This window comes from Macaca fascicularis, chromosome 5 (assembly GCF_037993035.2).
Source record: "Macaca fascicularis isolate 582-1 chromosome 5, T2T-MFA8v1.1".
Taxonomy (NCBI): Eukaryota; Metazoa; Chordata; class Mammalia; order Primates; family Cercopithecidae; genus Macaca; species Macaca fascicularis.
The window spans coordinates 23,951,705-23,970,461 of NC_088379.1; the positions used below are offsets into that span (position 1 = coordinate 23,951,705).

The 18,757-nt window shown below is 43.8% G+C and overlaps 1 protein-coding gene across 2 annotated transcripts in view; it reads right to left on the minus strand.

Annotated features, from left to right (window-relative positions):
• Window positions 1–18,757, minus strand: part of CCDC149 (coiled-coil domain containing 149) — a 108,549-nt gene that overhangs the window by 24,818 nt on the left and 64,974 nt on the right. For both annotated transcript variants that reach the window (XM_045392208.3, XM_005554595.5), the window contains exons 5-9: window positions 10,198–10,314; window positions 9,263–9,435; window positions 8,471–8,543; window positions 6,989–7,073; window positions 3,595–3,739 (exon numbers count right to left, since the gene is read on the minus strand). In XM_045392208.3, the coding sequence (XP_045248143.2) occupies window positions 3,595–3,739; window positions 6,989–7,073; window positions 8,471–8,543; window positions 9,263–9,435; window positions 10,198–10,314 (593 nt within the window). The remainder of the gene's footprint in view (window positions 1–3,594; window positions 3,740–6,988; window positions 7,074–8,470; window positions 8,544–9,262; window positions 9,436–10,197; window positions 10,315–18,757) is intronic.

Here is an 18,757-nt window from a genome sequence, read left to right on the forward strand (position 1 = left end):
GGTGCAGAACAATGAGAAAAGAAAGCTTTTTAAAAAATGAATACCAGTTACCATTTGTAAAAAAAAAAAAAAAAAAGACAGTATATCTATGTAAATATATGAGTATGTGTATATACATAAATGTATTGTGCATTTGCTTATACTGTCTATGCATCCTTTGGAAGGATACATAACAAATGAGGAATGGACGTTTCTTCCAGGAAGGGGATTAAGGTAGCTGGGAGTAGTTTGGAAATACATTGTTGTTTAACCTTAAATTAATATTAAATTAAAACCACAGAGGCAAGGCATGCTGGCTCATGCCTGTAATCCTAGCACTTTGGGAGGCTGAGGCGGGCGGACCACTTCAGGTCAAGAGTTTGAGACTAGCCTGGGCAACACAGTGAAACCCTATCTCTACTAAAAAAATACAAAAAATTAGTCAGGCGTGGCTGAGGCACAAGAATCGCTTGAACCCAGGAGGTGGAGGTTGCAGTGAGCCAAGATTGTGCCACTGCACTCCAGCCTGGGCAACAGAGCAAGACCCTGTCATAAATAAACAAACAAACAAACCAACCCACCCAGAGGAGGGTTCAAAAATTATTTTTAAAATAAACATGAAAAAGTACATGGAAACAAAAATAAACATGGTCAAATGAAAATGTCAGTCTTAGGCCGGGCGCGGTGGCTCAAGCCTGTAATCCCAGCACTTTGGGAGGCCGAGATGGGCGGATCACGAGGTCAGGAGATCGAGACCATCCTGGCTAACACGGTGAAACCCCGTCTCTACTAAAAAAAATACAAAAAACTAGCCGGGCGCGGTGGCGGGCGCCTGTAGTCCCAGCTACTTGGGAGGCTGAGGCAGGAGAATGGCGTGAACCCGGGAGGCGGAGCTTGCAGTGAGCTGAGATCCGGCCACTGCACTCCAGCCTGGGCGGCAGAGCGAGACTCCGTCTCAAAAAAAAAAAAAAAAAAAAAAAAAGAAAATGTCAGTCTTTCTCAATGGAGCGAGAGAGTGCTATGAACCTGGGGAATGGGCATGTTTGCAGTGGGTATGGTTAGGAACACATTAGGGAACCAATCTGTCAGAGGAGGCTGGAATCCTCTGCAGAGGCATGTCAGGCCGACAGCTGTGGATGCTACCTTTGGCAGGTAATGGGGACTCAGCCTGCTTTGCAGGGAAGGCTAGTGGCATGCTCAGAACTGTAGCAGGAAGGTGGGTTAGGCGGGGGGAGGTAGGGCTGGGGTCTGAGGATGGAGCTGTGGGAGGGTCTCCCCAAGGAAGAAGTGATGGTCAAAGGGCATAACCATTTGTGAAACATACTAGGATGGATGTTGACTGACGGAATTTGAGGAGCTGAAAGAATATCCGGAGAAACCATCAACCAGAAGGTGGAAATGTGGGTCTTGGTCTTGCTCTTGACGGGGTGGTGGGGATAAGAGATTTGAGAAGAGTCTGCAGAGAATGAGAGGCAAAGACAGAGACAGGGAATGAGGTCTCCCAGGTGGGGGAAAAAGCACCGAAGACAAAGAAAAAAGATGGAGTGGGTCTGGGGTGAGGGGTCAGGGGAAGAGGTGGGAAAAGGAAATGGGACAATGGAGAAGGCTGGAGTTTCCCCATTGAAATCCATCTTACTTGGATTTCAAGATGAAAATCTCAATGTGAAGAAATTAAAGAAGAAAGAGACTCAAAGGTGGAGTTTGGGGATACTGGTGACCTGCAAAGAAAGAATGCCGTGGGAAATGTAGGAAGAGGTCTTGGGAGGCATTAAAGCCAAGGTTATCTTTCTTTCCTGTGCATGGACTCATTTGGGACTTACTAAAATCCAGAATTCTAACCTTCCCTCCCACAAATCCTCAATTCTGCATTTATAAAAAAGTGTCCCCACCCCCCAGCTGCTGCACCCTAGCAATTCCAACATAAGTGACCTCCCAGAACACATTTAGACAGGGTGGCTGTTGAGGAAGGAGAGGAGGCCTTCTTCACAAACATTCCAGGCTGGTGGTATTTTTGAGAAGGCAGCAGGGTTGAGGAAAGGCTTTGGGGGCTCGGGGCAAAGAGGCAAAAGCCAGAGGAAGGGAAGAGGTTGAAGAGGGTGAGAGAGGAGGTCCCAGAGGAGCAGAGGCCCAGAAGAGAAACGATCCCAGGGACCAACAAGATGGCGGCTGGTGTACTTCCTGGAGACAGGAGTGAGCAGAACATGGGGAGACACTGGTTTTGGGGCAGCTGCAAGCTGAGGGGCTCAGGGTGAGAAGCCCCGTTTTCTCAGTGAATAAGGAACTGAGGTCACCTGCTGAGAATGGACCAGGGTTTAGAAGACCTGAGAAGGCTTGAAAGATGAGGTATTCTGTAGAGAGGGAACGACGAAGCCAGCTCACGGAGGACATTTCGTGCTGCGGGGGATGCCCATTCCTTCTTCCTCCCCTGAGAAGCATCTGCATTTCAGCATCTGGCTTTTCATTCCTTGGTTAAGATTTCATTTTTCAAGAACATTTAAACCTTCTCCTGTCAATAAATTACCCTTGTCATCCCTTCGAGATTGCCCTGCTTCCCTTTGCTGCTCTCTGCTTTCTTCCACATACATCTTCATCTCTGGTGCGATCTTCCCTTCACTCCAGCTTCTCTTTTTCTATTTTGTTTTTATAATACGTTCAATCATTTTCCACTTGCCTCTCTCCCATGCCCCTGCGTTTGTCAGGCCCCGGATTCTCTGGTCCCTCCCTTTGTCACTTGAAGCCTAGCCTTCCAGGACCCACTCAGTTCTCTCACACTTGCATTTTGGTTCCGGGTGTACGTCTGTCTTGCAAGCAGGACCAGCTACATAATTTGCAGGGTCCAGTGCAAAATAAAAATGTGGGGCCCTCTTGTTTAAAAAAAATGACTAAGAATTCCAAGATGGTGACAGTGGAGGATGAGACCTAACGTGGGGTACTTCTGAGCACAGGTTGCATGCCCACGAAGCCAACACCATGTGTAGTATTTGCTACTTTAATTTATTGTTTATTCACCATTCTCTGAACACTCTCGATATTGCATCTGTCATCTCTAATGGCTACTTTAACCTGCCTGGTTTTACATAATATAGTCAACATGCTATAAAAACCAAATAAGACATTCCATTTTAATTACCCTGCCTTTTCACCATCTTTTTTGCTGATCTGGAAGAGTGACATGAGATTCTTTTCTAGGTCCAGCAGCCTACGGAAGTTGATGCTTGGGCGGTTTCTGCCATTCAAAGACCCTCAAAGTCATGCTGGGAGTTTCAAATGGCACTGAGACAGTTTCTCCCCTAAAAGAAGAGCTGGAGGAGAGGTGGGTCAAGTCACCCAGGCAATTATTTTATGGAACTCACCCAGGAAATACATATTATTCAGGGCGTAGCTCAGAGTAAGCATTCAATGTGGCTGGTACTCTTTCCTTGCTTGGCTCCAGCTGAGAGCCAAGATGCTGATATAAAGCAGAAGCACCATTCTAGTTTAGTGAGTTTCCTTCTTGATTTGAGGGATCTCACCTTCCCTACAGGTCCGTGGTTCCACCTAGTTGACATTCACTTCTGGTAGCCTCGTCCCACTTCCTTCGCGCCCACACCCCAACCCAAGAGTTAGGCCACCTACTTGTTGGTTTGCCTCTGGTGCTGAATGACCATGTTTTTCTCGTGGATTGTTTCCAACAGGGCTGTTGCCAGAGATTTCAGGTCAGAAATGGACTGCGGAGTAGCTGGGAGGCTGCATCCATGATCCTCAGATAGCAGATCCTGAACTAGATAGGATACAAAATATATAACTCAGTTGTCATTCTTCTGAAACACTGGAATGCAAACCAATGTCAATCCTTCCTGGATAATGATATGTCCCCAGCTTCAAAATGCGACTGTGTTGTATTGAGAGTCCACCTCAAGTGTCAACACAACAAAGTAAAATCCAGTGTGAGGACTAAACAGAAAGGAGGAAGTTCTCAGGACTTTTATCAGCAATTTTTAAGAGGATAATAATATTTGCATTTGTCTAGTATTTAAAACACTTTCATAATGACTAACACATAAAGTCTTAAAATTTGGGGAAAAGATACCCTACAGAATATTGATTTTTTCCATTTCATGGACAAAACAAGGTGCAGATGGGTTAAGAACACTGGCTGAAGGTCACACAGCCATGCAAATGACAATGACTCCTAGCTCCAAGCACCTTGCTTTGTGTCAGTTTCCCACCATGTGATACCCCTGGCAGGTGATAAAATAATTTAGGAGATTATTTAAAGTTCAAAATATGTTTTGTATTTTAGTAGCTATGCATTTGTTTGAAGGTATTATAGAAAAGGTTATATATGGCATAATAAACCAGTGATTTCACAGGTGCTACTACTTAGGATAAGGCCAAGTAAAATGAGTCACTTTAAAATCGACTTAAAGAAAAACATTAAGCAAACAATAGCAAGGTGGCACAAAGATATGGCAAAAAGATATATAACAGACTGCAAATAGCAAATATCTAAATATTGGGAAAGAGTACATTATGCAAAATCTAGCTGTTCTTGGATGTTCGTTACTCCACAAACTGCCAAATCCCATTCACGGCCAAGTTCAAAATGAAAGCCAAACAACATACACAGTTCCATGTAATTGAAGGATTGAGACCCACATGAGAGAGACCCACCCCTTGTGCATATCCTGCCCTGGATGAGTCTGCTAACAAGTCTCCAGTCATCTAGGGATGGCTCCGATAGAAAATTATTTTTTTGTCTAGTTTCTAAAGTGTATACTTTAAAAAAATTCCTAATTTGTTTGCATGCCACTTACAAATACATAAAGGGATATTACAGTGTGGTATACTAGTTTAGCACATAATAGGACTGTCACCTCCTTTATCCCAAATTTCCTACTTCTGTGAATAGAACGTAAGATTTCCTTAGCTTCTTTGGCAATAAAACACTATTAATGAATAATATGACAATACTATCTACTAAAACATCTGTGACTCTTTCACACGTGATGCTGTTACAACTATGTTTCCCCATTTATGCTTGGCTGGGCTTGAAATGGCTTAAATTGCTCTCAGAAACCACCAGCCCCATCCATAGCATGGCCCCAATCTACATCTGCAACTTCTGCTTCTTCTCCCACCGTTCTTTTCTACCCTAGGGTCACTCAGGTGCTCCTGCGTATGTGTCCTTCCTGACTCTGAATGGCTGTTCTTCAAGTCTGCTTTGGGTATTTCAAAAGCACTCTTCAAAGGGAGACAAACTAAGAGTTAAACAAAAGGACAACAACCACTGATATTCCTACCAGACATTAAAAAATAACAATAATAAAAATCTCACAAATTTTATTTTCAAAAATGAAAAAAAAAACCCTGCTTTTTTCACTTAACAATATTATTCATTATTAATTTCCCTTAAAACATAAAATTGGATGGCTGCTTTGTAGTCCGTGTATAGATACAGAATTATTTGGCCGGGTGTGGTGGCTCACGCCTATAATCCTAGCACTCTGGGAGGTCGAGGCAGGCAGATTACTTGAGGTCAGGAGTTCAAGATCAGCCTGGCCAACATAGTGGAACCCCATCTCTACTAACAGCACAAAAATTAGCTGGGTGTGGTAGCACACGCCTGTAGTCCCAGCTACTCAGGAAGCTGAGGCAGAAGAATCACTTGAACCTGGGAGGCAGGGGTTGCAGTGAACCAAGATTGCGCCATTGCACTCCAGCCTGGGCAACAGAGGGAGACTGTCTCAAAAAAAAAGATACAGAGTTATTTAACTACTGCTGGACATTTATTGTGTTTTCAATATTTTTTATTATAAGCAATGTATGAAGAACTGTCTTGTAGCAAAATGTCTGCATTTATCAGTAATTGTTTTTTGTTGGTTCAAAGGGGGCCAGTTTAAGGCTTTCCATAGCACGCTGCCATAGAGTCATAGATTTCATTTACCAATACCAATAGATTCTTGATAGAATGCTTTTCATCATAGGTTTTCTAGAAAGGCTGTGCCAGATTGATGGTTCTGCCACAGTGTTTGAGTGTGGCTGGCATTCTCCACATCAATGATAACACTGGGTATCAACATTCAAAGATGGCTTGCTATATATGGTATCCAGAGCTAAACTTAGATGGGCTACTTCACATTTTTATAGAGTATTGTAGTTTTCTTTTGAAAAACAATTCTAGGGTGTTCTTTTCTGGTTGAGTGGAAAAAAGAAGTTGCTTGGAAAAGAGCCTTGGTTGTTATGTAGGCTGGAGACTCAGCACTTTTTTTTTAAGCCACTGTAGTGCTGATTAAGACTGCCATATGATAGTTGCTGGTCTGCACTATCAACAACCAAAAAGTGGGCCAGCTGAGCATGTTCAACTTAAGACTTATGTTTAGCATTGAATTCTGAATATTAAGTGTCAGAAGCCAGTGTGCTATTTATTCCCCTGGACTGTTCCTGGAAGATCATTATTTTTCATTGGAATCGACAAGAAGGAGGAACAAAATTGCAATCAATAAAAGCTTCTTCGAAAAAGGCACATGTCATGTGAGAAAATGATTTCAGCAGCTAGGAGACTTTTCTGATCCTAGAGGCCAGGAAAAGGGGAAATTCAAGGAGGTCGAAATGCATCCTTGGAGATGCTGAATTGGTGATTAGGAAAGAGAGAACATTCTGGAAAGGCGAACACAATCTAGGGGAATATGCCCAAATGGGGTCTAGTCATTAGAAAAACCTCGAATGCAGTGGTTCCCAAAGTGGGGTCCCTGAACCAGCATCAGCATCACCTGGGAACTTTTTAGAAATACATAATTCTCAGGTCACACCCCAGACCTATTGAATCAGAAACTCTGGGGTGGAACCAGTAATCTGTGTTTTAACAGTCCCTCCCGGCAACTCTGATGCACGTGGAAGTCAGGGAGCCACTGTTCTATGGATCGCCTTGGTTCCCAGACCACAAAAGCAGCATCCTGGATGGGATGTGGCCTTGCAGTTGTAGTATTTTACGCTCATGAGTGGTCTTTCCTGGAGCATGATATCCTACCTTGCTTTGCAGACAGGACTCCTGTCAGAGCACTGCTGCTGGATTTACCCTGGCCCTTCGAGTTTTTCCGTCTCTCCAGAGCATTCTAAAACAGGATTGGGAGAGAATAAAAACCCGTCAGAAAAGTCAACAATGGAAAAGTACCTAGCAGATGTCTCCTCTCATCGGCACACAAGAACCCCTTGCAAACTCCAAGTGCTAGCCTAATATTTAGAATTCCAAGTCTATGCCCAAGAGTTATAATTTTTACAGCCTGGTAAGAAGACTTTTTTTTTTCCCAACAAAGGTGGTGCATGGCAGAATGATAGCAATTATAGTCCCCTGTATACAAAAAGCACTTAATACATGTTAAATTAAATCAAATCTGAAGCAAGAATGCAGCCTAACATGTGAAGTCACTAGTAATGAAAATTCCTTCTGAATAGACATGAGATGGTGACTAGGTTTATTTTCATGCACCAATGCTGATTTCTGGAAGGAAAGAGAGCCATGATCAATTAGTGATGTCTGCTGTGGATACAGATTAAGGAAGTACATATGTGCCACCTACATGTCATTCCTAGAACAGACTTACATTAAAATTGATATGTAGCATCTAGTCAGTGCTTGGCACATAGAACTGAATAAATGTTGTTAAATGAATGCATCCACACATTTTTAAAAATTATGGATTAATTATACAACTTTAAAAGTTATATCCTTCTTTGGCTGAATGCATATAGATAGACTGGTATAATGTGTGGCCCCCACAAAATGGAAAGGAAGAACAGCATGGAGACTTGTGAGAACAAATGCTAATGTCAAAAGCCAGGAAAATAAGGTTCTTCCAAGTATCTAGATGGCTGTAAAACTTCACCCTCAGGAAGAGAAATCAATCTATTTTCCAAGCAGAGAAACCCAGGAGATTTTTCTAATTATAACACTTACAACTAACATCTGCAGAAATAGATATTATCAAACTAATGGTGCTGGAATTAGACTAAACAACAGTGGGGAGAATTTAAACATTCTGTCCTTGTAGTGTGACGTGAACATTATGGTTTAGACTGTGCCTTCCCAATCTTTGTTTCTTCATCACTCGGAAACCATTTTCTTATGGGTGATTATGAGAGAAATGGCATCTGATGAGTGAACATGTTATAGAGAAAACGGGTAAGAAACCTAATTGCAAATAGACCAAGGCTGTGTAATACACAAGTCCAGATTCTAGTGGAGAGGCTACACCAGGCACTAAAACACATCCTGGGTGGGCATGCCTTGCTCAGATAACAGCCGCAGAAAGAGCTCTTGTGAAAAGCTGCTTTGGTTTTTTGTTTTGGAGTCTTAGTTTTTACTGGTTACCCAGTTAAAGCTCTTATTAGACTCTATCTGGGATGGCAGGCAAGTACTAAAATATCTTTGGCACATAAAAGGGAATTAAAATAGAATGACATTTAGATGCACAATAGTGAATCACCATCATTGTCATCATGATTTTGCTACCTTGTATTTGGCAATGTTTGATTTCAAGAGGTTGACCTCTTCATGGAGTTGCTTTAATCTCTCTTGAAGGTACCTGGAAAAGAATATATAAAACTAGGAAGTGTTTAAGGGCTAAATAAAAAACACACACTGAAGTATAAGAGGAAAAAACAAAAATCACTTGCCAGAAGAGCTATCTTTTACACATAACACCTTGCCTGCTCACCAGAAAGGAGAAACACGTGCATGTTTGTGACCTTTTCTTAAATGAATGCAATCAAGGTCAAACATGCCCAAATCACACACACCCCACTTTAAAACAGCCCTCACAGAGATCCCCTAAGGATATCAACACAGTTTTCACATAATTCTCATTAAGACGATTCCACTGGGAAGAGAGGCAGGAAGAGGCGACACCAGACATAACATTAAGTTAGACACGCACATACTGAAATTTGCCTCAGGGAAAAGAAACAGCTAAGGGAATTTCTCAATTTATTTTCTTATTCTTTTCTTTCTCCTTGATGGCAATAACAAGCAACTCTCATGGGTTCCTCGCCCTTCTTGACCTACCAAGGAAGGTGTAGGGAAAGAGAAGGGAGATGTGTGCAGCTGTGCAGGTGTGGGCTGTTTTCCTTTTTCACTTTTCCAACTAATACGTGGCATTAATGTCATCATTTTGGGGGAGTAAGTTCCTTTTCACTTGCAAGGCAATTTTTTCCAAAGTAAATAGGGCTGCAAATAACTCCCAGCCTGCAGGCCTGTACAGAGCCAGCCTTCCTCCCACACACAGGCCTGGGCCTGGCCACTTGCCTGTTCTCCATACACAGGGCGTCCACGTCAATGATGCGGTTCTCATGCCCGCTCAGGATATGGTTCAGCTCCTGGTTGAGCCTCTCCACTTTGTCCTGGTAGGAAGACCGTTCTTCTTTAACGTCCTGAAGCTCGTCCACAGAAGCCTGCAGGTCATGCTCCAGAGACTCAATCTAAAACCACAGGGAGAACCCTTACCCAAGATGTTCCTCAGGCACCGGATTTATGGCCAGAGATGGAGCCTTCCACTTGGTTGACTGATTTTTAGAGAGTTTATTAACACTACCCGCTTGCCCTAAAACCATAAGCGCCACACACTGAAATACAGTCACAGCTAAAAGTGAGGGATGACTTCCTGCCAGACACTTATTATATCTAAGATAGGAGAGGTGCAGCAGCTTGGAAAACCAGAACTGAACCCTCGACTACTTCAGGATGCCCTGCAGCTGCCAGTGTCTTACAAATCCATACTTTTTCAAATCCACTCTAGACCCAGAAATCTTGTTCTGCTCTTCAGTTAGTAAGAGGAAGAAAATGAATTTTAGGTTCTCTTAGATGTTACCTAACTAGGGTTGAGATTTTGCACTTGTTGAGATTTTGCCTAAGAGGCATTGCTCAGCATTTTAGCAGAAACTTGCAAAGTAAGGCCAAGTTTGTCATGTGCTGTTCTCTCCCTATCTGTCCTGGGTAGGAGGAAAGTTTCTTGTTGTGTTCAGAACAATGGTACTCAATGGCAGGGAGCAGACCTGCCTGCTGGAGGCCAGAAACCCAAGAGTCAGCTTGGGACCCTAGTGCAGTGCCAAGGAAGTAAAAGCATTCAACGTGCATCCCAGCCACCCCACCCTCTGAGAAATGGGGGACACGGCCCACTCTTGTTTGTGTTGTGTCCAGCCGTGTAAACGCATCCCCGACTCCAAATAGATGTTAGTGAGAACCTGTTCCTTCGCTCTCTCCAGCTGCTGCACCAAGTCTTCACGTTCATGGGCTGCAAAGTGTCGCACGCCGATTTCTTCGTCTCCGAGCCGTTGTTTGGCAATCGTCATCCTCAACAGCTGCATTTTCCATTGGTAGAAAAGAAAAAGGGACGGAGAGTAAACAGATCCAAATAAAAACCAAAGGACACTAAGAAACTTTTGGAAGATAAGATACTTTCAAGAAATACTGGAGAAAGCACAAAACAAAGAAATTACTTGCCAGTATCACCAATGTGTTTAAAAATTAAAAATATAGATTGTAGTGTACACATGTATACACTGTTTAAGGCCTGGACACGCTAAGCTGGATGTCTGGTGGAGCACTGCCACTGGGAGGAAACAAATTCTGGTTCCCATTAAAATTTGGCAAAGATTCAAAAATGATAACCCAATGCTGGTAGATTCTGCTGAGATGGGCACACTCCCACACTCATAACAATGAGGTGACATTATCAAGAGCCTTAAAAGTGTCCCTACCCAATGATCCAGTAACTCTACTTTTGAAAATCTGGGCCAAGAATAATTCCAGGCTGCTAACTTTAGGAAAAAATGAAAAAGTAGATTGCACTGTTATTTAAAGAGTTAAAAAAAAAAAAAACACAAAAAAACTAGAAACAATGTCTAACAATAGTGGAATGTTTAGCAAACTACAGTGCAACCAACCAAGTGGCTAATTTGCAGCTGTCTGAAATGAGGCTTATGTGAACTAGGTAACACCAGAGAACATGTCTATGATGCCACGTTAAGTGGGGGAAAAAAAGAATACTAATGCTTCTATGCAGTATGACTAAAATTATACTAAGAACTCTCTCTCTCTCTCTCTCTCTCACACACACACACACACACACACACACAGAGAATGACCAAATACATCCAAATATTAAAAATGTATATATTTGGCCGGGCGCGGTGGCTCAAGCCTGTAATCCCAGCACTTTCAGAGGCCGAGACGGGCGGATCACGAGGTCAGGAGATTGAGACCATCCTGGCTAACACGGTGAAATCCCGTCTCTACTAAAAAATACAAAAAACTAGCCAGGCGAAGTGGCAGGCACCTGTAGTCCCAGCTACTCGGGAGGCTGAGGCAGGAGAATGGCGTAAACCTGGGAGGCAGAGCTTGCAGTGAGCTGAGATCCGGCCACTGCACTCCAGCCTGGGCAACAGAGCGAGACTCCGTCTCAAAAAAAAAAAAAATGTATATATTTTGGTGATGGTGAGACTGCTGCTATCTGCTTTTTACTTTCTAACTTTTAAAATATTCATTCACTGCATGAATTTCATAATATGCCTTTATTTATGTTTTAAAATCCTCAGGAATAAAATTGCAGTCTTCCAAAACATAATTTTCCAAAAGATCCCTGCAGAACCCATAGCTTTCCTGGACTCCAGAGCCAAGATCCACCTGCAGCTCCAAACCTTCTAGGTGGGGTTGCAATGGAAACTGTGTGAGAGGCCCAAGAAGACCCCAATGGTCTCAGAGCATCCCCTACCTGCCCATCACAACTCCAAGGATCGCCACTGAAGAGTGACTTTCAAAAGTTATGGCAGCGCTTTCCAATGTTTCTTTTATGAAGGTTTTAATCTGATTCCACGCCTCCCCATAGGGCAGATGTGGATGGGTTTCATATATGAACGGAAGCCTGAGGACAGTTTTTCACTGTCACACCGATCCGACCCAGGCAGGAGTGCCCGCGGGGGGCATGCTTTTCCTTGTTCCTGCATGAATCTTAAGGGATTCATTGCCAGTCGAGAAAATGGTTTAATTTTCAGAGTCTCTGAAGGATTTATGGGCAGGTGAGAGATAGGAAGTTAATTTAAGCCAAGGAAGAATATTAACTAAATTGAAATAATAAATAATAGCAAGGAACTCTGAAAGAAATGATGACTAAAGAAAAGTAAAGTACATTTTCAAATGACACTTACTTTGGGTCCCTATTTGAAAACTACTCAGTTGAACTCAACAAATATTTGCTGTGTCCCTACCAAGAGCAAAAGCACCATTGGGACCGGGTGGACAGTGTCCCAGGCAGGTGGAACAGACCGTGCAGGCAGAAGATGCAGGACGCTTAGATGTGCAGATGGCTGCACTTCCTGGAATCTGGTTACAAGCGATCCTCATTATCCATGGATTCTGTATTTGTGAATCTGCCTACTTGCTGAAATTTATTTTTAACCCCAAAATCAATATTTGCAGTGCTTTCATGGTCACTGTCAGACACGCAGATAGTGGCAAAAAATTACAGTCGCCCGACACACACGTTCCCATGGAGGTCAAACAAGGCCACATTCTGCCTTCTTGTTTCAGCCCTTGGACTGTAGACAAACGTCCTTTTCATGATCTAGTGAGTGCCACCACATTTGTCACATTTTTGTGCTTTCCATTGGTGACTTTGCTGTTTCAAGTGGCCCCCACGCATAGTGCTGAAGGGCTGGACGTGCTTGCCCTTAAGTGTTATCAGTGCAAGAAGGCTGTGAAGCGCCTGATGGAGACAATATGTGTGTTACAGAAGCTTCCTCCAGGTATGAGTGACAGTGCTGTTGAACTCAGTTCAGTGTTCATGAATTAACTGTATATGTCAAATAAGGTGATGTTAAACACAGACACACATAAAACAAGGTTATGACTGATCAGTTGACAAAAATGTTGTGACCGGAGGCTTACAGGAACCTAACCTTGCATTTCTCCTAGGAGCAGTGGCTCGGTATTCACTAATCCAGTAGTTGGCAGTGACTTCACAGAACAAATTTGTAGCAAAACTGGTAATTCCACTGAAAGCTGATATACAAAAACTCTATTACATCACACAACTCTTGGCTTGGGACATCAGAATCCCAAAAGTGGATACACAGGAAGGCAAACAGCAAGACAAATAAAAAAAAGGTCTATCAGATCTGAGGGTCTAGAAACAAGACAACTCCTGGCTTTCAGTACAAGGCCAACAGGAGGCTCAGGTCGTGTCTTTGAAAGCAGGGTATTTTTCTTGGTCTATGAAAAGCCATACTGACAGCCTGAACTTTAAGTAATAAAACACTGTGGTTTTCTATTCCCAATATGCTTCACTGAGCACTTAATTTAGAATTGCACAATTATGTTTGCTTAATGCCAATTAATTATTAAACATGTTTATTGAGGTCTGACAGCCATATAAGAGAGTCATCGTTTATATATTGGATGCCTGTTAAGCTTCAATAAATACGTTAACAATCATTTGGTGTTTAATGTGCATACAATATCGGCTGTTAAATCTCAGGGCTGGACTGGTTGAAACACTTATTTTTAAAAGTGAGGCCCAAGTTCGTAATAGCTGGATCATTAGTTGGGTCTGAAGCTCAAGTGCAGTCAGCCGAGGGGGTCTAAGAAGTCACTGCAGGGGAGACAGCAGAGCCCCAGGGAGAAGGCTCCTGCCTTCCCAGCTGACAGCTGGTGTGTGCTGGAGTTGGCCCACCTAGGGCCTGCATCCTGGTCCCACAGTCTGTGAGCTGTGCAACCTCAGGACCTTGTCTGAACTTCTTGGAGTGTCAGTATCCTCCTCTGTAAAAACACAGCAATAAAAGTGTATCCCCAGAGAAGTGCTGTAGGCATGAAGTGAGAGAGCAGGGTTGAGTTAAATGAACACTGAACTCAGGGGAGTTCAAATACTCATATATACGAGTTTGGGGATTAAATAGAAGAGGGAAGAGAGGATGAGAGAGAAATAAACCAAAACACTGGGTGATTCTCCCAATTCCTATGCTCAATATCCCTGCTGGAGAGTGAGGGGGAGAGGGTGACTGATAATATATTTATGCAAAGTCACACTGTTCTATTTTTACATAATACCACTATTCCGAAGCATACATACACCATGAAAGTTTTGGACAATTTCAAAGGACAATCGGGGGAATTTTGGCTACATACAAGTTTCTGCCTCTTACGTGCTGACTTCAGAACCTAACCCTAAGTAAGAAAAGACGGGACTTCTCTTCAATACTTAGCACAGGCCCTGGAGTATATACTGTGTTTAATAAATAATAAATGTTAGGGGCTCTTATGATTATTGTAATTATCATCATCATCCTCCTCCATGTATGTTTCCCCACACAGAAGCCCACTAGGGAAGTCCGACCTTTCCTCTAAGCTGGAGAAAGCAGAGCTCCCGAGCCAACCTTATCTGTGTAGTGCAGGCAAATGATGTTGATTTTCCACCTTGGAAAATGGCTATGAAGCAACTGCTCAGGGCACTTAATTTCCTCAAACAGCGCCATCAAAGCTGCACAGCCAGCCTCCCCGTGCCAAGCCACAAAGTGGATCAGTGCCTTGCACAGCACCCGCGCCGCCGCCAATAGACGCATTCAGTTGCTGATTTAGATAGAAATAAATGTTTATGAATGAATTATGGGTGTGAGTCGTCAGCTTGCGGATGAGGCGCAGCTGCAGCTGGGAAGTGGCTGAGGGACATGGCCGCAAAACAATGTGGTAAAATGGCTTCTGGGTGCCCTGCCCCCAACTCTGCCAAGAGCCTGCTCAATCCGTCCTCCATGAAGCCTGCCCAGGCCTTCCAAGTCGGAATGACTTGCTCCTTCCTCGATCTCTTCTCAGCCTTCGTCTCCCACAGTCCTCAACATTCTCTACCTCATCCTATTTTCATTTACCTGAATCTGTTTTACCCAACAGTGAGAGGCAGCCAGGTGCAGGAGCAGCTATTCTCTGGGTATTATCTACATTCAGATCCAGCTTCTACTAATCCTAGCTATGTGCCCTTGGCAAGCTCTCTAATGCTGGGGGGCTACATGTGACTTGTTTTTGTTTTTGTTTTTGTTTTTTTAAAAAAAAGGATAAAATCTATCTTGTAGGCAGGACAGCCATGTATGGCTGCCCAGGCTGTGCACTGCACAACTCCATCTGTGGAGATCACATTACCACAATGGGAAGATACAATGCAATGATCACTGTCCATGTAACTTCATGAGCTTTCAAACTGCCATCCCCAGTTACAGTTGGTATAGGTACAGTTCTTATACAGTGGCTGTCAATTTGCCAGAGCTATTGAGAGGGTCAAATGAAAGAATCATTAACAGGAAGTAGAGGCTAGCCCTTCCTTGCCCCCAGTCCTCATGTACTGCTGTAGATAGCTCACCTGGGGAGAGGTCAGCACCAAAAGGCATTTATTAAACATTCATTTGGAGTGGCACTGCGCTGGGCAACTCAAAAACAAGACCCTGCCTATTATTTCTTTACTTTACCTGTTAGTTTCCTCCACATCCTCTCCAAATGCCCCCTTACCTTTTGGAAATACCTTCAATAAAACTGGACGTGAGAGATTAAAAAGGCTCCAAGTGGGCCACCTATTGTGTACACCAGAGTCCAAATTCCTAGATTTATATGACATTCCAGTTTTAGTTTCAAACAAAATAATTTGTCACTTAAAACAAATCAAAACAGTAGTTTTCATCCTCTGTCTCCTACCCTGGAGATCATCACGCACACACTCATTAGTGTGTATACGGATGTCACCCAGTTAACAAGCTCCCAGTGTCGTCCAAGCAAGCAATGTGCTAGCAGCTTTTCTTACACCACTGATAGATACCCCAAGTGGCTCTTCACAGCACTGAGATCCGCACAGAGCCTCTACTAGGGCTGAAGAGGCACAACATTACCTGCTCCCACCTGCCTCCTGACCCCATTTCTAACCATCCCCCTATGTCTATGCTCCAGCCATGCCGGCTTCCCTCCCTTGTCCTAAACATGCCACTCTCATGTCTGTCCCGGGCCTTTGCACTTCCTCTGCCTTTGGAAGAGCCCACTCACAGGTCTGTCCAGAACCCACTTCTTTTGTCTCATACAGGTCAGATCAGATCTCTACTGTCTGAGAAGTCTTCTCTGCACATTATCACCAGAGGCATTCACCCCTAAGCCACTCTCAACCCACACTGCCCTGCCTCCCTGTCTTCATCATACTTACCAGAAACAATCACATTCATCTGCTTGTGTCCACCCCACTGTCAGCTCCATCAGGCATGAACCTTGCTTGTCAAATGCACTGAAACACCTTGGTCTCCACAACCATGTCTGGCTAACCATAGCCTGTCCTCAAATGCTTCTTAGATCTATTAAATAGGAAGTCCGCATTCTGTGCTCCCCACAACTCTCAGAGGCAGACACTGTCATCTCCTCTTTACAGTGGAGAGAACCCCCTGAGAAGCTGGCACAGGGCTCTGAGGCCAGTGTTAACTGGCCAAAAGCTTCAGGGCGAGGGCACTGTGACCCACTGGGAACCATGTACAAATCAGTGGGCCAGGCCAGGTGTGGTGGCTAACACCCGTAATCCCAGCACTTTGTGGGGTTGAGGCAGGCGTATCACTTGAGGTCAGGAGTTTGAGGACAGCCTGGCCAACATGGTGAAACTCCATCTCAACTAAAAATACAAAAACTAGCTGGGCATGGGTGGTGCGCACCTGTAGTCCCAGCTACTCAGGAGGCTGAGGCAGTTGAATTGCTTGAACCTGCAGGCGGAGGTTGCAGTGAGCCGAGATCACGCACTGCACTCCAGCCTGGGTGACAGAGCGAGACTCCATCTCAAATAAAAATAAAAATAAAAATCAGTGGGCCACAGTGCCTGGGCCTGAAGCTTTTGGCCAGGTAACACTTAGCACTAATGTGCCATGCCATGCACTGTCCTAGGTGCTGATCCCCATTCACCCATTTAAGTCCACCAAGCACCCTGGCAGGTATTGTTGCTATCCTTATTTGCACGAGAAGCTGAGACAGAGAGAGGTGGAGGAACTCGCCTATGTCACACATCTTATAAATGGCAGTCAGGAATTGAGCCCTGGCAGTTCAGGGCTCTGAAGTCTATGCTGTGCTGCCTCTCTTCACAACTGTGGCAACAATTCATACACAGCAGCTCCCCTGGAGAACGTGCTCTATGTCCAGTGCTTTATAGAACTTTTTTTATTTAATCCTCACAAAAGGCAAACTGCATGCCTTCCGTACCAAGCCCCTGACTCCCTAAGCTCGCTCCCCTCACAGGGTCTTTGGATTTCATATCCCTCGTCCCTATATCTGACCCCTCCCACCATACTTCCTTCAGTGTTCTGTGTCACCCACATGAGCAGAGGGCCTTCCCCGACCACCTGATATAAACGGCATCCCTGCCCCACCTGAGCTGTATTCTCTAGCCCCTTATCCTGCTTTAGTTTTTCACTTAGCACTTATCACTTCCTGACATATTATACCACAGTTCATCAAATATAAGACTCCATCAACTTTAAGAGCCACCACTGTGCACCTCTAAAAAGAGGTAGTTATGCCAATCATAACTACACAATACACCGACTGCATCAGAGATGTCCAAATGGGAAAAACTGTGCATCTCGGAATCTGTGAAATATGATTTATTTGCTTACTGTCCATCTGCCCCCACTAGAACGAAGCCCCAGTGGGAGCAGGGACTCACTGATATTGTTTGCTGTTAGCCCTAGACCAGACAGTCCATCCTCAACAAATACGTGTTGAAACGAATTGCACTGAACCAACCTCCATGAGGCAAGTACTACTGCTATCCCCATTGTACAGATGAGAACAACTAAGGCACAAAGAAGTCAAGGAATTGTCCGAAGATCACACAGCTAAGAAGCCCCTGAATTACTGTCAGATAGTTCAGCACATGTTGCTCCCAGAGCCAAAATCTTTAGTGTTGCATCAAGCAGTTTTAAAGAAGCTCTGATTTACTTTCACTTTAGTGTGTAATTTGGACATGGTGTATGATAAAACAAGTCTTGGGTAGAGATATCTTTCAGTTCTCCACTAGGAAGTGTAATTGTGTTCACAGTCTATGGGATGAATATCTGAAAATCATGCTGTTTTGGTCACATGGTCTACCCAGACTATGAGCTCATGTAAACCATGGCAGGCTCAAATAAGGTATCTGAAGACCAAGTGTATCCAATTCACTTACAAATAAAACATGAGAGACTGCTGAACTAGACTGGCTGCTTGCTGGACTCACTGAGCATTGCCTATAGTTCATAATCAAGATCCCACGTAGAACAAGACATGATAGGGTGGGGAGGCGGGGTGCGGTGAAGGCCCCTTCTCACTCATTGTAATTCTTCATAATTAATTTCTATAGTGCCCCAAGGCCCGAGCTTTTCATTAGAGTGCCATCTTTACTTCGGTTTCTTGCAGGTTAGGACATCTCTCTGCTCCCTTTGAAGCATAAAGTGAAACAGCTTCCGAAGAGCTCTCTGATCCCTCATCCCGGACCATTACGAACATCCACAGCTGAGCACTCCTTTTCAGCAAAGTGTACTTTAATTAGTCACCTGCACACTCATTGCTCTGTCTTTATTGGCTTGTAGCTGTATCTTAATTGGTTTGCTCACCAAATTCATCCAAAAGTCCCATGTCAATAGAGGTATGTTCACAGAAGGTCTCTATCATTTTATGGCACCAACGCCAGATAAAACAGAGGTACCTAAAGACCTTCAGCTGGTGTAACATAAAACTCATTATTAAGGGCAAAACCCTGTGTTTATGCAA